Here is a 16891-nt window from a genome sequence, read left to right as displayed (position 1 = left end):
GTTTACCCTGCCACCGGCCTCACCGCACGCCACCGCTGCATGCCATTATCTAGCTTTATAAAAGCTTTATGTAGCATTTATGAGGACTCTTGGCTAATCAGTGTATTACCATAGGGGTCTTTCCATAGTGATATAATTAAGCAATAAGACACGAGGGGGTGTGGTATATGGCCAATATACCACGGCTAAGGGCTATTCTTCAGCACGAAGCAAAGCGGAGTGCCTGGATACAGCCCTAAGCCGTGGTATATAGGCCATATACCACAATCCCCTGAGGTGCCTCGTTGCTATTATAAACTGGTTATCAAAGTAATTAGAGCAGTAAAAATAAATTGTTTGTCATGCGGGCTGACAAAGTAAAAATCTGTTGTTCTGCCCCTGAACAAAGCAGTTAACCCACTGTTCCTAGGCCGTCATTGAAAATATGAATTTGTTCTTAATTAACTTGCCTAGTTAAATAAAGGGTAACAAAAAATACCTATGATATACCATGACTGTCAGCCAATCAGAGTTCAAACCACCCAGTTGATAATGATATACACTACTGTTCAAAAGTTTGGGGTCAGTCAGAATTGTCCTTGTTTTTGAAAGAAAAGCACATTTTTTGTCCATTAAAAGAACATAAAATTGATCAGAAATACAGTGTAGACATTGTTAATGTTGTACCCGCAAAACACCAGTCTCAACGTCAACAGTGAAGAGGCGGCTCTTCACAGTTCCTCTGTCCAGTGTCTGTGTTATTACTTTTCTTTTTATTGGCCAGTCTGAAATATGGCTTTTTCTTTGCAATTCTGCCTTGAAGGCCAGCATCCCAGAGTCGCCTCTTCACTGTTGACGTTGAGACTGGTATTCTGCGGGTACTATTTAATAAAGCTGCCATTTGATGACTTCTCAAACTAGAAACTCTAACGTACTTGTCCTCTTGCTCAGTTGTGCACCGGGGCCTCCCACTCCTCTTTCTATTCTTGTTAGAACCAGTTTGAGCTGTTCTGTGAAGGGAGTAGTACACAGCATGTACGAGATCTTCAGTTTCTTGGCAATTTCTCGCATGGAATAGCCTTCATTTCTCAGAACAAGAATAGACTGACGAGTTTCAGAAGAAAGTTCTTTGTTTCTGGCCATTTTGAGCCTGTAATCGAACCCACAAATGTTGATGCTCCAGATACTCAACTAGTCTGAAGGCCAGTTTTATTGCTTCTTTAATCAGAACAACAGTTTTCAGGTGTGCTAACATAATTGCAAAAAAGGTTTTCTAATGGTCAATTAGCCTTTTAGAATGATAAACTTGGATTAGCTAACACAACGTGCCATTGGAACACAGGAGTGATGGTTGCTGATAATGGACCTCTGTACGCCTATGTAGATATTCCATTAAAAATCAGCAGTTTCCAGTTACAATAGTCATTTATAACATTAACAATGTCTACACTGTATTTCTGATCAATTTTATGTTATTTTAATGGACAAAAAAATTGCTTTTCTTTCAAAAACAAGGACATTTCTAAGTGACCCCAAACTTTTGAACGTTAGTGTACATATATAGCATTTGCTAGGTTTGACATAATATATTATATTCTGCTGTCCATCTTAAAGTCTCTTACATTTGTCTCTTATTCTCTGTTGCTGTCTCTCCACCCACCCCCCCCACTCTCTCATTCTCTCTCTATCGCTCTCTCTCTTCCCCCCTCCCCCCTCTCTCTGTGGGGTCAGGGGAGCTGTCCTCTGGAGCATTCTAGGAGGCACGTGTCTGTCTGAGGGGAGCACGGGATGCCAGGAGGAACATCTGGAACTGACTGATCCCTGTTTCCAGACCAGAGGGATGGAATGTGAGGAGAACTCCTCTCCTCCGCTCCCTAACACCCCCACCCTCCGTCAAAGAATCCCCCCCACCCCCGTACCAATAACCCTATCACCCCCTTTATGTGTACTCTCATTCCCCTCTACAGTAACAAAATATGGGACCGAACAAAATGTACTATATACCCCACCAGCTGATCTCAACAACCAACCTGAGGTTAGCCTACTGTACATTGAAAGGGCTGACCCAATGATGTATATAAACAATGTATGTACGGCTATGGAGCTGACCCATATAAGAGGTTCACTACATCAGAGTTGAACATGAGATAGTCCTAAAACTCATCAGTTCTTTAACCTGGTCCCAGCCTACAGCAGCAAAGAGATGACAGATGACAACCGGGGTGAGGGGAGGTAAGCCTAGCATAGTCCTGTAAAAGGAAGCTCATGGATCTCTATGGGGTACTGTGTTACCCAGAACAACCCACTCACACACCAAACACAAGTTAGCACACGCCAAGGATGCACAAGCACATGGCAAGGATGTCCCCTCGCAGGACAGCTAGCTGCAGTATCTGAACGCTAGCTACTGGTTTCACCTCAGAGCTCCTTTCGCTCCCAGACACAAATCACTCTTCTGTCAGTGGTCTGCTCAGATACTGATACTGCTGAGAGACAAATCTGGGTTTCAGTGAAGCACTTCAGCAGCATTGTTCAAATAATGGATTACCATACAGAGAGGTGATATCCACCAATCGCAAGACAACTTCCTCCCTCTCTTCCCTTCCTCTGAGCGATTGCAGGAGAATTTGGATTTCGCATTGCTCTATTTGGCTCTCTGACTCAGGTGATTATTTTTTGTTTAGATATGTGTTTGTTTAGATATGTGTTATTTTTGTTTAGATATGTGTTTGTTTAGATATGTGTTTGTTTAGATATGTGTTTGTGTAGATATGTGTTTGTTTAGATATGTGTTTGTTTAGATATGTGTTATTTTTGTTTAGATATTGTGACGACCCTCCCACTCGGTCTGCCAAATTATTTCTCTTTGCTCTTGTTTTCCTTAATAAAATGTCGGTGGGCGGAGCTGGAAGGGTCATCAGCGAAATAGGACACCTGTGCTCAGGTGTGTCCCGGGGATAAATACACCTCAGGTGTGTCCCGAGGATAAATACACCTCAGGTGTGTCCCGGGGATAAATACACCTCAGGTGTGTCCCGGGGATAAATACACCTTCCCCCAATACATCAAGGAGACTCTCTCCACGCAGACACACTGTTGGTTTTGGCATTTTGGGGCTTCTTTGTGTTAGTTTGTTTTGGTACCTCTCAACACCCCTCATTATCACCATCTATGCACGTATCCACTCACTTACACTACTGACTACACACACCATTGTTAACCTCTTGACGCTAGGGGTCAGATCATTATTTATTTTTTTAAATAACGTTCCCAAGGTAAACGGACTATTTCTCAGGTCCAGATCGTAGAATATGCATATAATTTACAGATTAGGATAGAAAACACTCCAAAGTTTCCAAAACTGTTAAAATATTGTCTGTGAGTATAACAAAACTGATTCTGCAGCCGAAAACCTGAGGAAATCTAACCCGGAAGTGATTTTTTTTTTTATCTGTGTTTCCTGGCCCGTCTTTCTTCCATTTAAAGGGGTATCAACCAGATTCCTTTTCCAATGGCTTCCTCAGGCTGTGACCAGGCTTTAGATATAGTTTCAGGCTTTTATTTTGAAAAATGAGCGAGATTTTTCAAAACTAGTCAGGTAACCTCTGATTAGTTCCTGTGCGCGAGAGGGGTAGCTCTCCATTTTCTTTCTCTCTTTTATTGAATAGGTTACGGTCCGGTTGAAATATTATCGATTATGTTTGTTAAAAACAACCTGAGGATTGATTATAAAAAACATTTGACATGTTTCTACGAACATTACGGATACTTTTTGGAATTTTCGTCGAACGGAACGAGGCTTTGGTTTTCTGAACATAACGCGCAACCCAAATAGCGTTTTTTTGTTATAAAAGTAATATTTATCGAACAAAAAGAACATTTGTTGTGTAACTGGGAGTCTCGTGAGTGCAAACATCCGAAGATTATCAAAGGTAAGCGATTAATTTTATTGCTTTTCTGACTTTCGTGACCATGCTAATTTGGGACTAGCTGTTGTAGCATTGATTGATACACTCACAAAAGCTTGGATTGCTTTCGCTGCAAAGCATATTTTCAAAATCTGACACGATAGGTGGATTAACAACAAGCTAAGCTGTGTTTTGGTATATTTCACTTGTGATTGCATGATTCTAAATATTTTTAGTAATATTTTTGATTCTGATACGTTTGGGAATTTTCTTCTGCCTTTCAGGACCGGAACGAGGCTGTAGTTTTCTGAACATAACGCGCAACCCAAATGGCGTTTTTTTGTTATAAAAGTAATATTTATCGAACAAAAAGAACATTTATTGTGTAACTGGGAGTCTCGTGAGTACAAACATCCGAAGATTATCAAAGGTAAGCGATTAATTGTATTGCTTTTCTGACTTTCGTGACCATGCTAATTTGGGGCTAGCTGTTGTAGCATTGATTGATACACTCACAAAAGCTTGGATTGCTTTCGCTGCAAAGCATATTTTCAAAATCTGACACGATAGGTGGATTAACAACAAGCTAAGCTGTGTTTTGGTATATTTCACTTGTGATTGCATGATTATAAATATTTTTTGTAATATTTTGCGCCCTGCAATTCAGCGGTTGTTTAGGAAAATGATCCCGCTAAAGGGATCCGTAGCGCAGAGAAGTTAATTGTGTATAGTTTACTTTATTTAATAAATATGTTTGTCATTTCCTTATCTCTGCGTTGTCTCCCTCTTTGTTAAGGGCTATGAGCCAGTTCGTAACAATATGTGTTTGTTTAGATATGTGTTATTTTTGTTTAGATATGTTATTTCTGTTTAGATATGTGTTTGCGACGGCTATGGAAAATAAGGAAGGAAAACAAACCAAGATTTCACGGGAATGTGTTATGCATCCAGTATGGTCAACTTTCAGACAAACACAAAGGCAACAGCTCTGTATAACTGAGGGCTTTATGATCTATATGATCAATGTTCTGATCTACAATCTAAAAGGTCAGAGGCCGGAGGTCATAAATAAAACCCACCTGGACGTACAGCTCCCTCAGTTCAAACTGAAACTTCTTCGGATCCGTTGTGATGGTTACCGGTCCTATTTCTGCAAAAAAACAAGATACATTAAACATTACAGACAGCCAGAACATGATGTATAGTGTTTTAGACTAATAGCCCTATTAGAATGAATAATTGACATAGTTTCTTGGTCTGAATTCCTGACTGTGGCCAAATATTTGTGCAGACGTCCAAGTTCAAATGTCACAGTTTGAACTGGTGTGACAGGGAGCTTCCTGTAAACACTCAGGAAACCAGATCCATCCCTCCACACTGTGTCTGTTTGTGATGAGAGGGAAGATATTTCCATTTTGCATCTTCAAATGGGCTATGCTGAAATGAGGCCCTTTTCGGCTCTAAATATTTGCCCATTCACACACGTACGCACAGTATCCGGGAGGCAGTGTCTGGGTAGGCGCGCCATGCAGGCACCGAAGAGTTGCTTTGGAATTGATAAGGAGACCCCAGCTCTGGAGAAACTTCAATGCCCTATTTCACAAGCCTATCATGGCTCACATGGCCTTTCTCATGTGCCTATCCCAACTACGATTAGAGGGTCGATGAAACACAAGGAAGTGGAACTTACAATAACTTGGAACATGAAAATCTTTTATTGTGAGGTCAACATAACTGGACGACAGATCAAAGGCTTGCATGGTAGAGGAGTTTTAATAGTCAACCGCAATCATTTCCCCGTCATCATGAGACAAAGAACATGGCAATTGAACCACAATTCACATGGTTTACTTGGTACAATATGTTAGTTCATTTTCAGATGAAAAAAATCTAGCAAAAGCATAGGAGTCTGACTGAGGAAAAAGTCCAGAATGATACTCTGACTGAGCCGATCGGAGGCCAAGTCATCTCATAAAAAATGCTTATGGAAACCTATGAACATTTCACCTCTAAATGAATGTTCCACATGTTGCAACTCTTTCAAATGGATTTCCAGCCTGAACACAACACACAGAATGGATGGGCTGATCCTAGCTGTGGAACTCCACTGCTAACACCATCCAATAAAGGCCTGTCTCACGGCAACCCCCACTGACACTAATTGGCAATGGCTCCGTTACAAAAGGCCAACATGTTCTCATTAACAATGTTCCCATTCCCCTCCCTCCACCTCTACCCTTCCTTCATCCCTGCATCCCTCCTCTCCTCCCCCAGGCAGTCAGCTGTTCTGCAGCTCTGGGGGAAGACCTTACGGCTCAGGTATGCTCTTGTGTCATGGCCAGCCGGGGTTCGGCGTGAGGACATCCTTCGGCTTCGCCGGTTATAAAAACAGTTATAAAAGCCCCAGAGGGTGAGTGACATCAGCATGCACCTTTTTTCTCCAACTGTGGAGAAGACTCTGTTCTACAGCCAGCGTTGGTTGGGCGGTAGTCGAAGCGCTTCTTCTCAGCTCACTTGTGTTTCAGTCTTTTTTTCAGTCTCATCAAAATGTTAAACTATAAAAAATAATCTTTATTTTCAGGACCAGGATTGTCCTGACTTCCAAGAATGCCTGAATGGCTTTTGCTTTTCTGGTTGGCTGGATGCAAGTTTCACCATCCAATTATTTCAGATTTACAGGAGTGCAAGTTTCACCATGGCACGGACCGTAGCGATATGTTGGCAAACGAGAATTATTCAAATATGGCAAATTCTTGTATTCTATCCATGCTGGCTTTCGCGGGCTACCTGAGACATGAACCAGATAGGTGGGAGGGCATACAGGCTGTTGCAAATGTAGGCTATTAACGCGCAATTTGCATAAATGGATAATGGAATCACTTCAACCATTTTTTTTTCTTCGACATTCTGGATTTTTGCAGATTTATTTATATTTTTAGGTGTGACGTAATTACAGTAGGTCCAGCTGTTTTTATTGACGCAAGACAATTGAATGGAAACACACCGTAGCAGGTAATTGTTGCATCCAATTTCCATGCCAACTGTCTAAACATCAACAAATAAAATCACAGGAGAAGTTAATGGAAACATAGCTACTGAAAATTCTGGCCAGGCCTCTGCACTAGCGCCACCTACTGGGAGGGTTGACTGAAACAAAGAGCCCCAGAAGTGCCAAGGTGTCAAAAACCTACAAATTACTTTCACAACAGAAATTACAGGCCAGGGGTCGTTCTGCTCTCCCGATAAGGTAAGAGCTGATGGTAGGACTGACTGATACATCCTAGATATTCTGTGTTTTTTTTTCTTTCAACTCTGATATTTCATGAAACAGGGCAAAGGGCAATTCTCCACTTCTCGACAGCAGAATATTGAGGCCAATTCCGTTTCAACGTCTACACATTCTTACATTTGTTTTATATAAGGTTAAGCTTTTAAAGTGAACACAACTCTGCACCGTACATCCTGGCAACAGAAAGATCTGAGGAAACTTAATTGCTAATAATCAGCTGTAACGATCGTCGTCACATTCCTCCTCCTCGGATGAGGAGGAGCATGGATCAGACCAACACGCAGCGAGGTATGTGGACATAATGATTTATTAGACAAACGACGAAACACAAAATAACACTTTAGAAAAACAAAATAACAAAACGAACTAAACAGACCTAAACTTACGAACTTACATGAAACGAAGAACACACGAACAGGAACAGACAAACCGAAACAGTCCCGTGTGGTAACATGTACTGACACGGAAGACAACCACCCACAACAAACAATGTGAAACAACCTACCTTAATATGACTCTCAATCAGAGGAAACGCCAAACACCTGCCTCTAATTGAGAGCCATACCAGGCAACCCATTAACCCAACATAGAAAACACATAACAGACTACCCACCCAAACTCACGCCCTGACCAATTAAACACATACCAAACAACAGAAAACAGGTCAGGAACGTGACAGAACCCCCCCCTCAAGGTGCGAACTCCGGGCGCACCCCTAAAACTCAAGGGGAGGGTCTGGGTGGGCATCTGTCCGCGGTGGCGGCTCCGGCGGTGGACGAGGACACCACTCCACCACTGCCTTTGTCCCTCTCCTTCGCGTCCTTTGAGTGGCGACCCTCGCCCCCGACCATGGTCCAGGAACCTTCACTAAGGCCCCTCCTACATAGAGGAGACAGCTCAGGACAGAGAGATAGCTCAGGACAGAGAGGTAGCCCAGGACAGAGAGGTAGCTCCGGACAGAGAGGTAGCTCCGGACAGAGAGGTAGCTCCGGACAGAGAGGTAGCTTAGGACAGAGGGACAACTCTGTACTAATGGCAGCTCCGGACTGAGTGGCAGCTCCGGACTGGGTGGCAGCTCCGGACTGGGTGGCAGCTCCGGACTGGGTGGCAGCTCCGGACTGGGTGGCAGCTCCGGACTGGGTGGCAGCTCATGACTGTAGGGCAGCTCATGACTGTAGGGCAGCTCATGACTGTAGGGCAGCTCATGACTGTAGGGCAGCTCTGGCAGCTCCTGACTGGCTGGCGGCTCTGGCAGCTCCTGACTGGCTGGCGGCTCTGGCAGCTCCTGACTGGCTGGCGGCTCTGGCAGCTCCTGACTGGCGGACGGCTCTAGCGGCTCCTGACTGACGGACGGCTCTAATGGCTCGGGACAGACGGGCGGCTCTAATGGCTCGTGGCAGACAGATGGCTCAGAAGGCGCTGGGCAGACGGATGGCTCAGACGGCGCTGGACAGACGGATGGCTCAGACGGCGCTGGACAGACGGATGGCTCAGACGGCGCTGGACAGACGGATGGCTCAGACGGCGCTGGACAGACGGATGGCTCAGACGGCGCTGGGCAGACAGATGGCTCAGACGGTGCTGGGCAGACGAGCAGTGCAGGCGGCGTTGGGCAGACAGCCGACTCTGCCCTGCTGAGGCGCACAGTAGGCCTGGTGCGTGGTGCCGGAACTGGTGGTACCGGACTGGAGACACGCACCTCAGGGCGAGTGCGGGGAGAAGGAACAGGGCACACTGGACTCTCGATGCGCACTATAGGCCTGGTGCGTGATACCGGAACTGGTGGTACCGGGCTGAGGTCACGCACCTCAGGGCGAGTGCGGGGAGAAGGAACAGTGCGTACAGGGCTCTGAGGACGCACATGAGGCTTGATGCGTGGTGCCGAAACTGGAGGCACTGAGCTTGAGACACGCACCACAGGGAGAGTGCGTGGAGGAGGAACAGGGCTCTGGAGACGCACTGGAAGCCTGGTGCGTGGTGTAGGCACTGGTGGTACTGAGCTGGGGCGGGAAGGTGGCGCCGGATATACCGGACCGTGCAGGCGTACTGGCTCCTTTGAGCACTAAGCCTGCCCAACCTTACCTGGTTGCATGCTCCCCGTAGCCCGTCCAGTGCGGGGAGGTGGAATAACCCGCACTGGGCTGTGTTGGCGAACCGGGGACACCATGCGTAAGGCTGGTGCCATGTACACCGGCCCGAGGAGACGTACTGGAGGCCAGATATGTTGAGCCGGCTTCATGGCACTTGGCTCAATGCTCACTCTAGCCCGGCTAGTGCGGGGAGGTGGAATAACCCGCACCGGGCTATGAACACGTACAGGAGACACCATGCGCTCTACTGCGTAACACGGTGTCTGCCCGTACTCTCGCTCTCCACGGTAAGCCCGGGAAGTTGGCGCAGGTCTCCAACCTGACTTTGCCACACTACCCTTTAGCCCCCCCCCCCCCAAGAAATTTTTGGGTTGTACTTGCGGGCTTCCAGCCTTGCTTCCGTGCTGCCTCCTCATATCGTCGCCTCTCCGCTTTAGATGCCTCCAGCTCCGCCTTGGGACGGCGACACTCCTCTGGCTCTGCCCAGGGTCCTTCTCCGTCCAGAATCTCTTCCCAAGACCAGAAATCCTGCTTCGTGCGCTGTCCGTTAACCCGCTGCTTGATCCGGGTTTGGTGGGTGGTTCTGTAACGATCGTCGTCACATTCCTCCTCCTCGGATGAGGAGGAGCATGGATCAGACCAACACGCAGCGAGGTATGTGGACATAATGATTTATTAGACAAACGACGAAACACAAAATAACACTTTAGAAAAACAAAATAACAAAACGAACTAAACAGACCTAAACTTACGAACTTACATGAAACGAAGAACACACGAACAGGAACAGACAAACCGAAACAGTCCCGTGTGGTAACATGTACTGACACGGAAGACAACCACCCACAACAAACAATGTGAAACAACCTACCTTAATATGACTCTCAATCAGAGGAAACGCCAAACACCTGCCTCTAATTGAGAGCCATACCAGGCAACCCATTAACCCAACATAGAAAACACATAACATAGACTACCCACCCAAACTCACGCCCTGACCAATTAAACACATACCAAACAACAGAAAACAGGTCAGGAACGTGACATCAGCAATATTTCTTTGACTTTTATTTTCACAATAACATCACTCTTCCTTATGAAAGCACTGTACAAACAAATACTTTAAAAATTATTTAATAATGTATAGTATAACAAGCTGGGAGGGATCTAGATTTTGGCAGTTGTGGAGAGAGAGAAGGAACATTTGGGCCGATCAAATAATGACGCCTTTTAAAACTAACAGGGAAATGTGTTTGGCTAGCTCCGAACAGAACTGCCTGCTGTGCTCGGGAAAAGAGGGGCGAGAAGCAGACTGACGGGCTGAGAAAGTAGAGGAGAAAAAATATAAGGAAATCAAGATAGCAGCAGTAGCAGCTATACAGATAACTCATCCAAAACAAATCAAATCAAAGTTTATTTTTACGTGAGCCGAATACAACAGGTGTAGACCTTACAGTGAAATGCTTACTTACAGGCTCTAACCAATAGTGCAAAAAAGGTATTAGGTGAACAATAGGTAGGTAAAGAAATAAAACAACAGTAAAAAGACAGGCTATTTACAGTAGCGAGGCTATAAAAGTAGAAATAGGAACAATAGGTAGGTAAAGAAATAAAACAACAGTAAAAAGACAGGCTATTTACAGTAGCGAGGCTATAAAAGTAGCATACAGACACCGGTTAGTCAGGCTGATTGAGGTAGTATGTACATGTAGATATGATTAAAGTGACTATGCATATATGATGAGAAGAGAGTAGCAGTAGCGTAAAAAGAGGGGTTGGGGGGGGGGGCACACAAAGCAAATAGTCCGGGTAGCCATTTGATTACCTGTTCAGGAGTCTTATGGCTTGGGGGTAAAAACTGTTGAGAAGCCTTTTTGTCCTAGACTTGGCACTCCGGTACTGCTTGCCATGCGGTAGTAGAGAGAACAGTCTATGACTGGGGTGGCTGGGGTCTTTGACAATATTTAGGGCCTTCCTCTGACACCGCCTGGTGTAGAGGTCCTGGATGACAGGCAGCTTAGCCCCAGTGATGTACTGGGCCCTACGCACTACCCTCTGTACTGCCTTGCGGTCAGAGGCCGAGCAGTTGCCGTACCAGGCAGTGATGCAACCAGTCAGGATGCTCTTGATGTTGCAGCTGTAGAACCTTTTGAGGATCTCAGGACCCATGCCAAATCTTTTTAGTTTCCTGAGGGGAAATAGGCTTTGTCGTGCCCTCTTCACGACTGTCTTGGTGTGTTTGGACCATTCTAGTTTGTTGTTGATGTGGACACCAAGGAACTTGAAGCTCTCAACCTGCTCCACTACAGTCCCGTCGATGAGAATGGGGGCGTGCTCGGTCCTCCTTTTCCTGTAGTTCACAATCATCTCCTTAGTCTTGGTTATGTTGAGGGAGAGGTTGTTATTCTGGCACCACCCGGCCAGATCTCTGACTTCCTCCCTATAGGCTGTCTCATCGTTGTCGGTGATCAGGCCTACCACTGTTGTGTCGTCTGCAAACTTAATGATGGTGTTGGAGTCGTGCCTGGCCATGCAGTCGTGGGTGAACAGGGAGTACAGGAGGGGACTGAACATGCAACCCTGGGGAGCTCCAGTGTTGAGGATCAGCGTGACAGATGTGTTGCTAACTACCCTCACCACCTGCGGGGCGGCCCGTCAGGAAGTCCAAGAACCATTTGCTGAGGTGGGATGTTTAGTCCCAGGATCCTTAGCTTAGTGATGAGCTTTGAGAGTACTATGGTGTTGAACGCTGAGCTGTAGTCAATGAATAGCATTCTCACGTAAGTGTTCCTTTTGTCCAGGTGGGAAAGGGCAGTGTGGAGAGCAATAGAGATTGCATCATCTGTGGATCTGTTTGGGCGGTATGCAAATTGGAGTGGGTCTAGGGTTTCTGGGATAATGGTGTTGATGTGAGCCATTACCAACCTTTCAAAGCACTTCATGGCTACAGACGTGAGTGCTACGGGTCTGTAGTCATTTAGGCAGGTTGCCTTTGTGTTCTTGGGCACAGGGACTATGGTGGTCTGCTTGAAACATGTTGGTATTACAGACTTAATCAGGGACATGTTGAAAATGTCAGTGAAGACACCTGCCAGTTGATCAGCACATGCCCGGAGCACACGTCCTGGTAATCCGTCTGGCCCCACAGCCAAGTGTATGTTGACCTGTTTAAAGGTCTTACTCACGTCAGCTACAGTCGCCTGAAACAGCTGATGCTCTCATGCATGCCTCAGTGTTGCTTGCCTCGAAGTGAGCATAGAAGTGATTTAGCTCGTCTAGTAGGCTCGTGTCACTGGGCAGCTCGCGGCTGTGCTTCCCTTTGTAGTCTGTAATGGTTTGCAAGCCCTGCCACATAAGACGAGCGTCAGAGCTGGTGTAATATGATTCAATCTTAGCCCTGTATTGACGCTTTGGCTGTCTGATGGTTCGTCGCAGGACATAGCAAGATTTCTTGTAAGTTTCCAGGTTAGAGTCCCGCACCTTGAAAGTGGCAGCTCTACCCTTCAGCTCAGTGCAAATGTTGCCTGTAATCCATGGCTTCTGGTTGGGGTATGTACGTACAGTCACTGTGGGAACGACGTCCTCGATGCACTCATTGATAAAGCCAGTGGCTGATGTGGTGTACTCCTCAATGCCATCGGAAGAATCCCGGAACATGGTCCAATCTGTGATAGCAAAACAGTCCTGTAGTTTAGCATCTGCTTCATCTGACCACTTTTTTATAGACCGAGTCACTGGTGCTTCCTGCTATAATTTTTGCTTGTAAGCAGGAATCAGGAGGATAGAGTTGTGGTCGGATTTACCAAATGGAGGGCGAGGGAGAGCTTTGTACGCATCTCTGTGTGTGGAGTACAGGTGATCTAGAATTGTTTTCCCTCTGGTTGCACATTTAACATGTTGATGGAAATTTGGTAGAACTGATTTAAGTTTCCCTGCATTAAAGTCTCCGGCCACTAGGAGCGCCACCTCTGAGTGAGTGGTTTCCTGTTTGCTTATTTCCTTATACAGCTGACTGAGTGCGGTCTTAGTGCCAGCATTTGTCTGTGGTGGTAAATAAACAGCCACGAAAAGTATAGCTGAGAACTCTCTAGGCAAGTAGTGTGGCCTGCAATTTATCACAATATACTCTACTTCAGGCGAGCAAAATCTAGAGACTTCCTTAGATTTCGTGCACCAGCTGTTGTTTACAAATATGCACAGACTGCCCCCCCCCCCCCCTCGTCTTACTGGAGTGTGCTGTTCTATCTTGCCGGTGCAGCGTGTATCCCGCTAGCTGAATATCCATGTCGTCATTCAGCCACGATTCCGTGAAACATAGGATATAACAGGTTTTGATGTCCCGTTGGTAGGATATTCGTGATCGTACCTCGTCTAGTTTATTGTCCAATGATTGCACGTTGGCGAGTAGTATTGACGGTAACGGCAGCTTTCCCACTCGCCTTTTTCGGGTCCTGACCAGGCATCCGGCTCTTTGTCCTCTGTACCTGGTCGCTTCCTCTTGCAAATAACGTGGATGTCGGCCCTGCCGGGTGTTTGGAGGATGTCTTGTTTGTGCGTCTTGTTTGTTGAAGAAAAAATATTTGTCTAATCCGAGGTGAGTGATCGCTGTCCTGATATCCAGAAGCTCTTTTCTGCCGTAAGATACGGTTGCAGAAACATTATGTACAAAATAAGTTACAAATATCGCAAAAAAAACACTCCCAATTAGTTGGGAGACCGTAAAACTGCTGACATTTCTTCCGGCGCCATTTTAACAAAGCCTTTTGACTTCTTAAACATGGCAGAAAGGTAACACTATATGGTGCCCCGACTCCGTATTCATTCAGGCATCTACTGAACATAGCTAGCTAACTAGCCATTTAAACCAAATACACATCTGGACTCATCCACTCCCGCTTTCTCCCGTTGTGCTATTTACAGACACGTGACTGGCTCAACTGTTCTGGGGAACGACGTTAAGCTTCATAATGGAAAATAATGTGACAGGTGAAATGAAGAACGCGATCTGCTTTTTCTCCAAATGTATTGCACAAGTTGACGTCAGGCTTTTACTTAATAAAAAGTAGCTACGAATATTCAAATGTATTGAAAAACTTCAAATAAATTGTTTAAACAGTATCGATGGTTTTGAGAAACCATCCCTTGTCTATTTCCAAATACCCCGGTACACGGTATACTGCCCAAGCTTAGTCAAATAACCCAGTATACAGTAGGACTCCTGAGTGGCGCAGTGGTGTAAGGCATTGCATCTCAATGCAAGAGGTGTCATTACAGACCCTGGTTCAATCCTGGGCTGTATTACAACTGGCTGTAATTGGGTAGTGCACAATTGTCCAGGTTAGGGGAGGGTTTGGCTGGGGTAGGCCGTCATTGTAAAATAAGAATTTGTTCTTAACTCACTTGCCTAGTTAAATCAAAGGGAGTCTATTTCTGCTCTCTAGTTAAATCAAAGGGAGTCTATTTCTGCTCTCTAGTTAAATCAAAGGGAGTCTATTTCTACTCTCTGTTATTCCTTATTGAATCGTCATGTTTGGTGTGACTGAGTGCCAAGGAGCTGACAAGATAGCAGAAACAGATCTGGGACCAGTCTAAGGTACTGCTACTTTGGCCCAACCTCTACATACCGGTACAGTACATGGTGTAACGGAAGGCACACCAAAGCCGTGGCTCTTCTGCTCTGATAACTAGACCAGGGGTAAAATGCTTCATAGAGAAATTTCTCTGGTCCACAGGGGTCACAGAGTCTGCTTGTTTAAGCCCTTAAGCCTTTTATTCAGAGACTGATTTAGACCTATATAGGCCACCATTGTGTGTCCCAATAAAGATGCTCATGTTCTGATCATTAGAAAAAAAATCAAACAGTGGTGATGTTCCAGTGTTCACTTCAGCAGTTAGTCCTGGGTCAGCCTCTCAGCCATTAGTCATAAGACAGGAAGAGGTGTCCTGGGTCAGCCTCTCAGCCATTAGACATAAGACAGGAAGAGGTGTCCTGGGTCAGCCTCTCAGCCATTAGACATAAGACAGGAAGAGGTGTCCTGGGTCAGCCTCTCAGCCATTAGACATAAGATAGGAAGAGGTGTCCTGGGTCAGCCTCTCAGCCAATAGACATAAGACAGGAAGAGGTGTCCTGGGTCAGCCTCTCAGCCATTAGACATAAGACAGGAAGAGGTTTTAGTGTTTTCTCTCTGTGATGATAAAGAAGAACACATTGGTCGGTGGGTTAGTGGCGTAAACAGGGACACGTGTGTGTGAACTCAGTCTGAAGGAATGCTCTGAAGTCTGACCAGAGAGATTAAAAAAAGGAGAGAGAGAATCCACCCTAAACAATGGGCCAAATGTTGATCTGCTCAGAAGAACATCTCTCATCCTTTTCTCTATTTTCTTTGTCTTGGGAGTGTAAGAGACAGGCGAAGGATGATTCAAGTTGCATGAGGTAAACAAATGAAAACAGATGACTCTGGTTCCGGTTGTTGTTGTTTCTTGTAAACCTTTGCATTCTCATTGTGTTTATCTGAGGTAATGCTAGTTAGCCAAATTAGCGTACCCCGCAAATCCCATGCATGCTTAAACACTAACAGAAAGGCTAATGGGATGGAACAAACTGGGCAGCTTTCCAGCGCAATCTTAATTTCACCTCCTCCGAAGTTACATATACACAAACACACACACGCATGAACATGCACAGAGACACCGCGCACACACAATCTCAGACACGCACACACACATAATTCACCTCCTATGACATTCAGCTTGGGCTAATTCACTGGGAATCACTCTCACATTCGTCCGTGGAACGTCTCATTCGGACTGTCTATTTCCACATGGAAAAAATGGCAGCCAGGGAATTTTGAAGACCCATCCATAGAAAGGTCAGTCATTATTGTATTTATTTTCAATCCAATGTGTGTGTTTGTTTAAATACTAAGTGTTTCCCAGGCTTCCAGGAGTTTGAAAATGTCAAGAAACTCAAACTAGAACGTAACAAAAGCCCTTTAGCCCAGACACTCTTCCTCCTTCCTGTGTACAAGACAAGTCCAAAAATGTCACACTGACTAGAGCAATCTGGGAAACTAATATCAAACTCCCCTCACCACAGACACCCTCCTTCTCAGACCCCCCCCCCACCCCCTCGCCACAGACACCCTCCGTCTCAGACCCCCCCCCCCACCCCCTCGCCACAGACACCCTCCGTCTCAGACCCCCCCCACCCCCTCACCACAGACACCCTCCGTCTCAGACCCCCCCCCACCCCCTCGCCACAGACACCCTCCGTCTCAGACCCCCCCCCACCCCCTCGCCACAGACACCCTCCGTCTCAGACCCCCCCCCACCCCCTCGCCACAGACACCCTCCGTCTCAGACCCCCCCCCCCCACCCCCTCACCACAGACACCCTCCGTCTCAGACCCCCACCCCCCCCCACCCCCTCACCACAGACACCCTCCGTCTCAGACCCCCCCCCCCCCCCCCCCCCACCCCCTCGCCACATGCAAGAGTTTATATAGCTGTGGAAGCATTCACATTAACAGCATAGAACATTTGTTTTCCTTTTTTTACATTCCTCAAGGCGAAGCTCTGGACGTCCGAATGTACAATTACTCCTCTCTATAAAAGGAACAAATCACA

At 46.1% G+C, this 16891-nt stretch overlaps 1 protein-coding gene across 1 annotated transcript in view; it reads right to left on the bottom strand.

Moving 5' to 3' along the window:
• Positions 1-16891, bottom strand: part of hmcn1 (hemicentin 1) — a 214294-nt gene that overhangs the window by 162132 nt on the left and 35271 nt on the right. The window contains exon 2 of the mRNA XM_039001765.1: positions 4967-5037. Within this exon, the coding sequence (XP_038857693.1) occupies positions 4967-5037 (71 nt within the window). The remainder of the gene's footprint in view (positions 1-4966; positions 5038-16891) is intronic.

This window comes from Salvelinus namaycush, chromosome 10 (assembly GCF_016432855.1).
Source record: "Salvelinus namaycush isolate Seneca chromosome 10, SaNama_1.0, whole genome shotgun sequence".
In the NCBI taxonomy this organism is placed as follows: domain Eukaryota; kingdom Metazoa; phylum Chordata; class Actinopteri; order Salmoniformes; family Salmonidae; genus Salvelinus; species Salvelinus namaycush.
The sequence above is the reverse complement of the archived record's forward strand: the minus strand, read 5'-3'. Positions and strand labels throughout refer to the sequence as shown.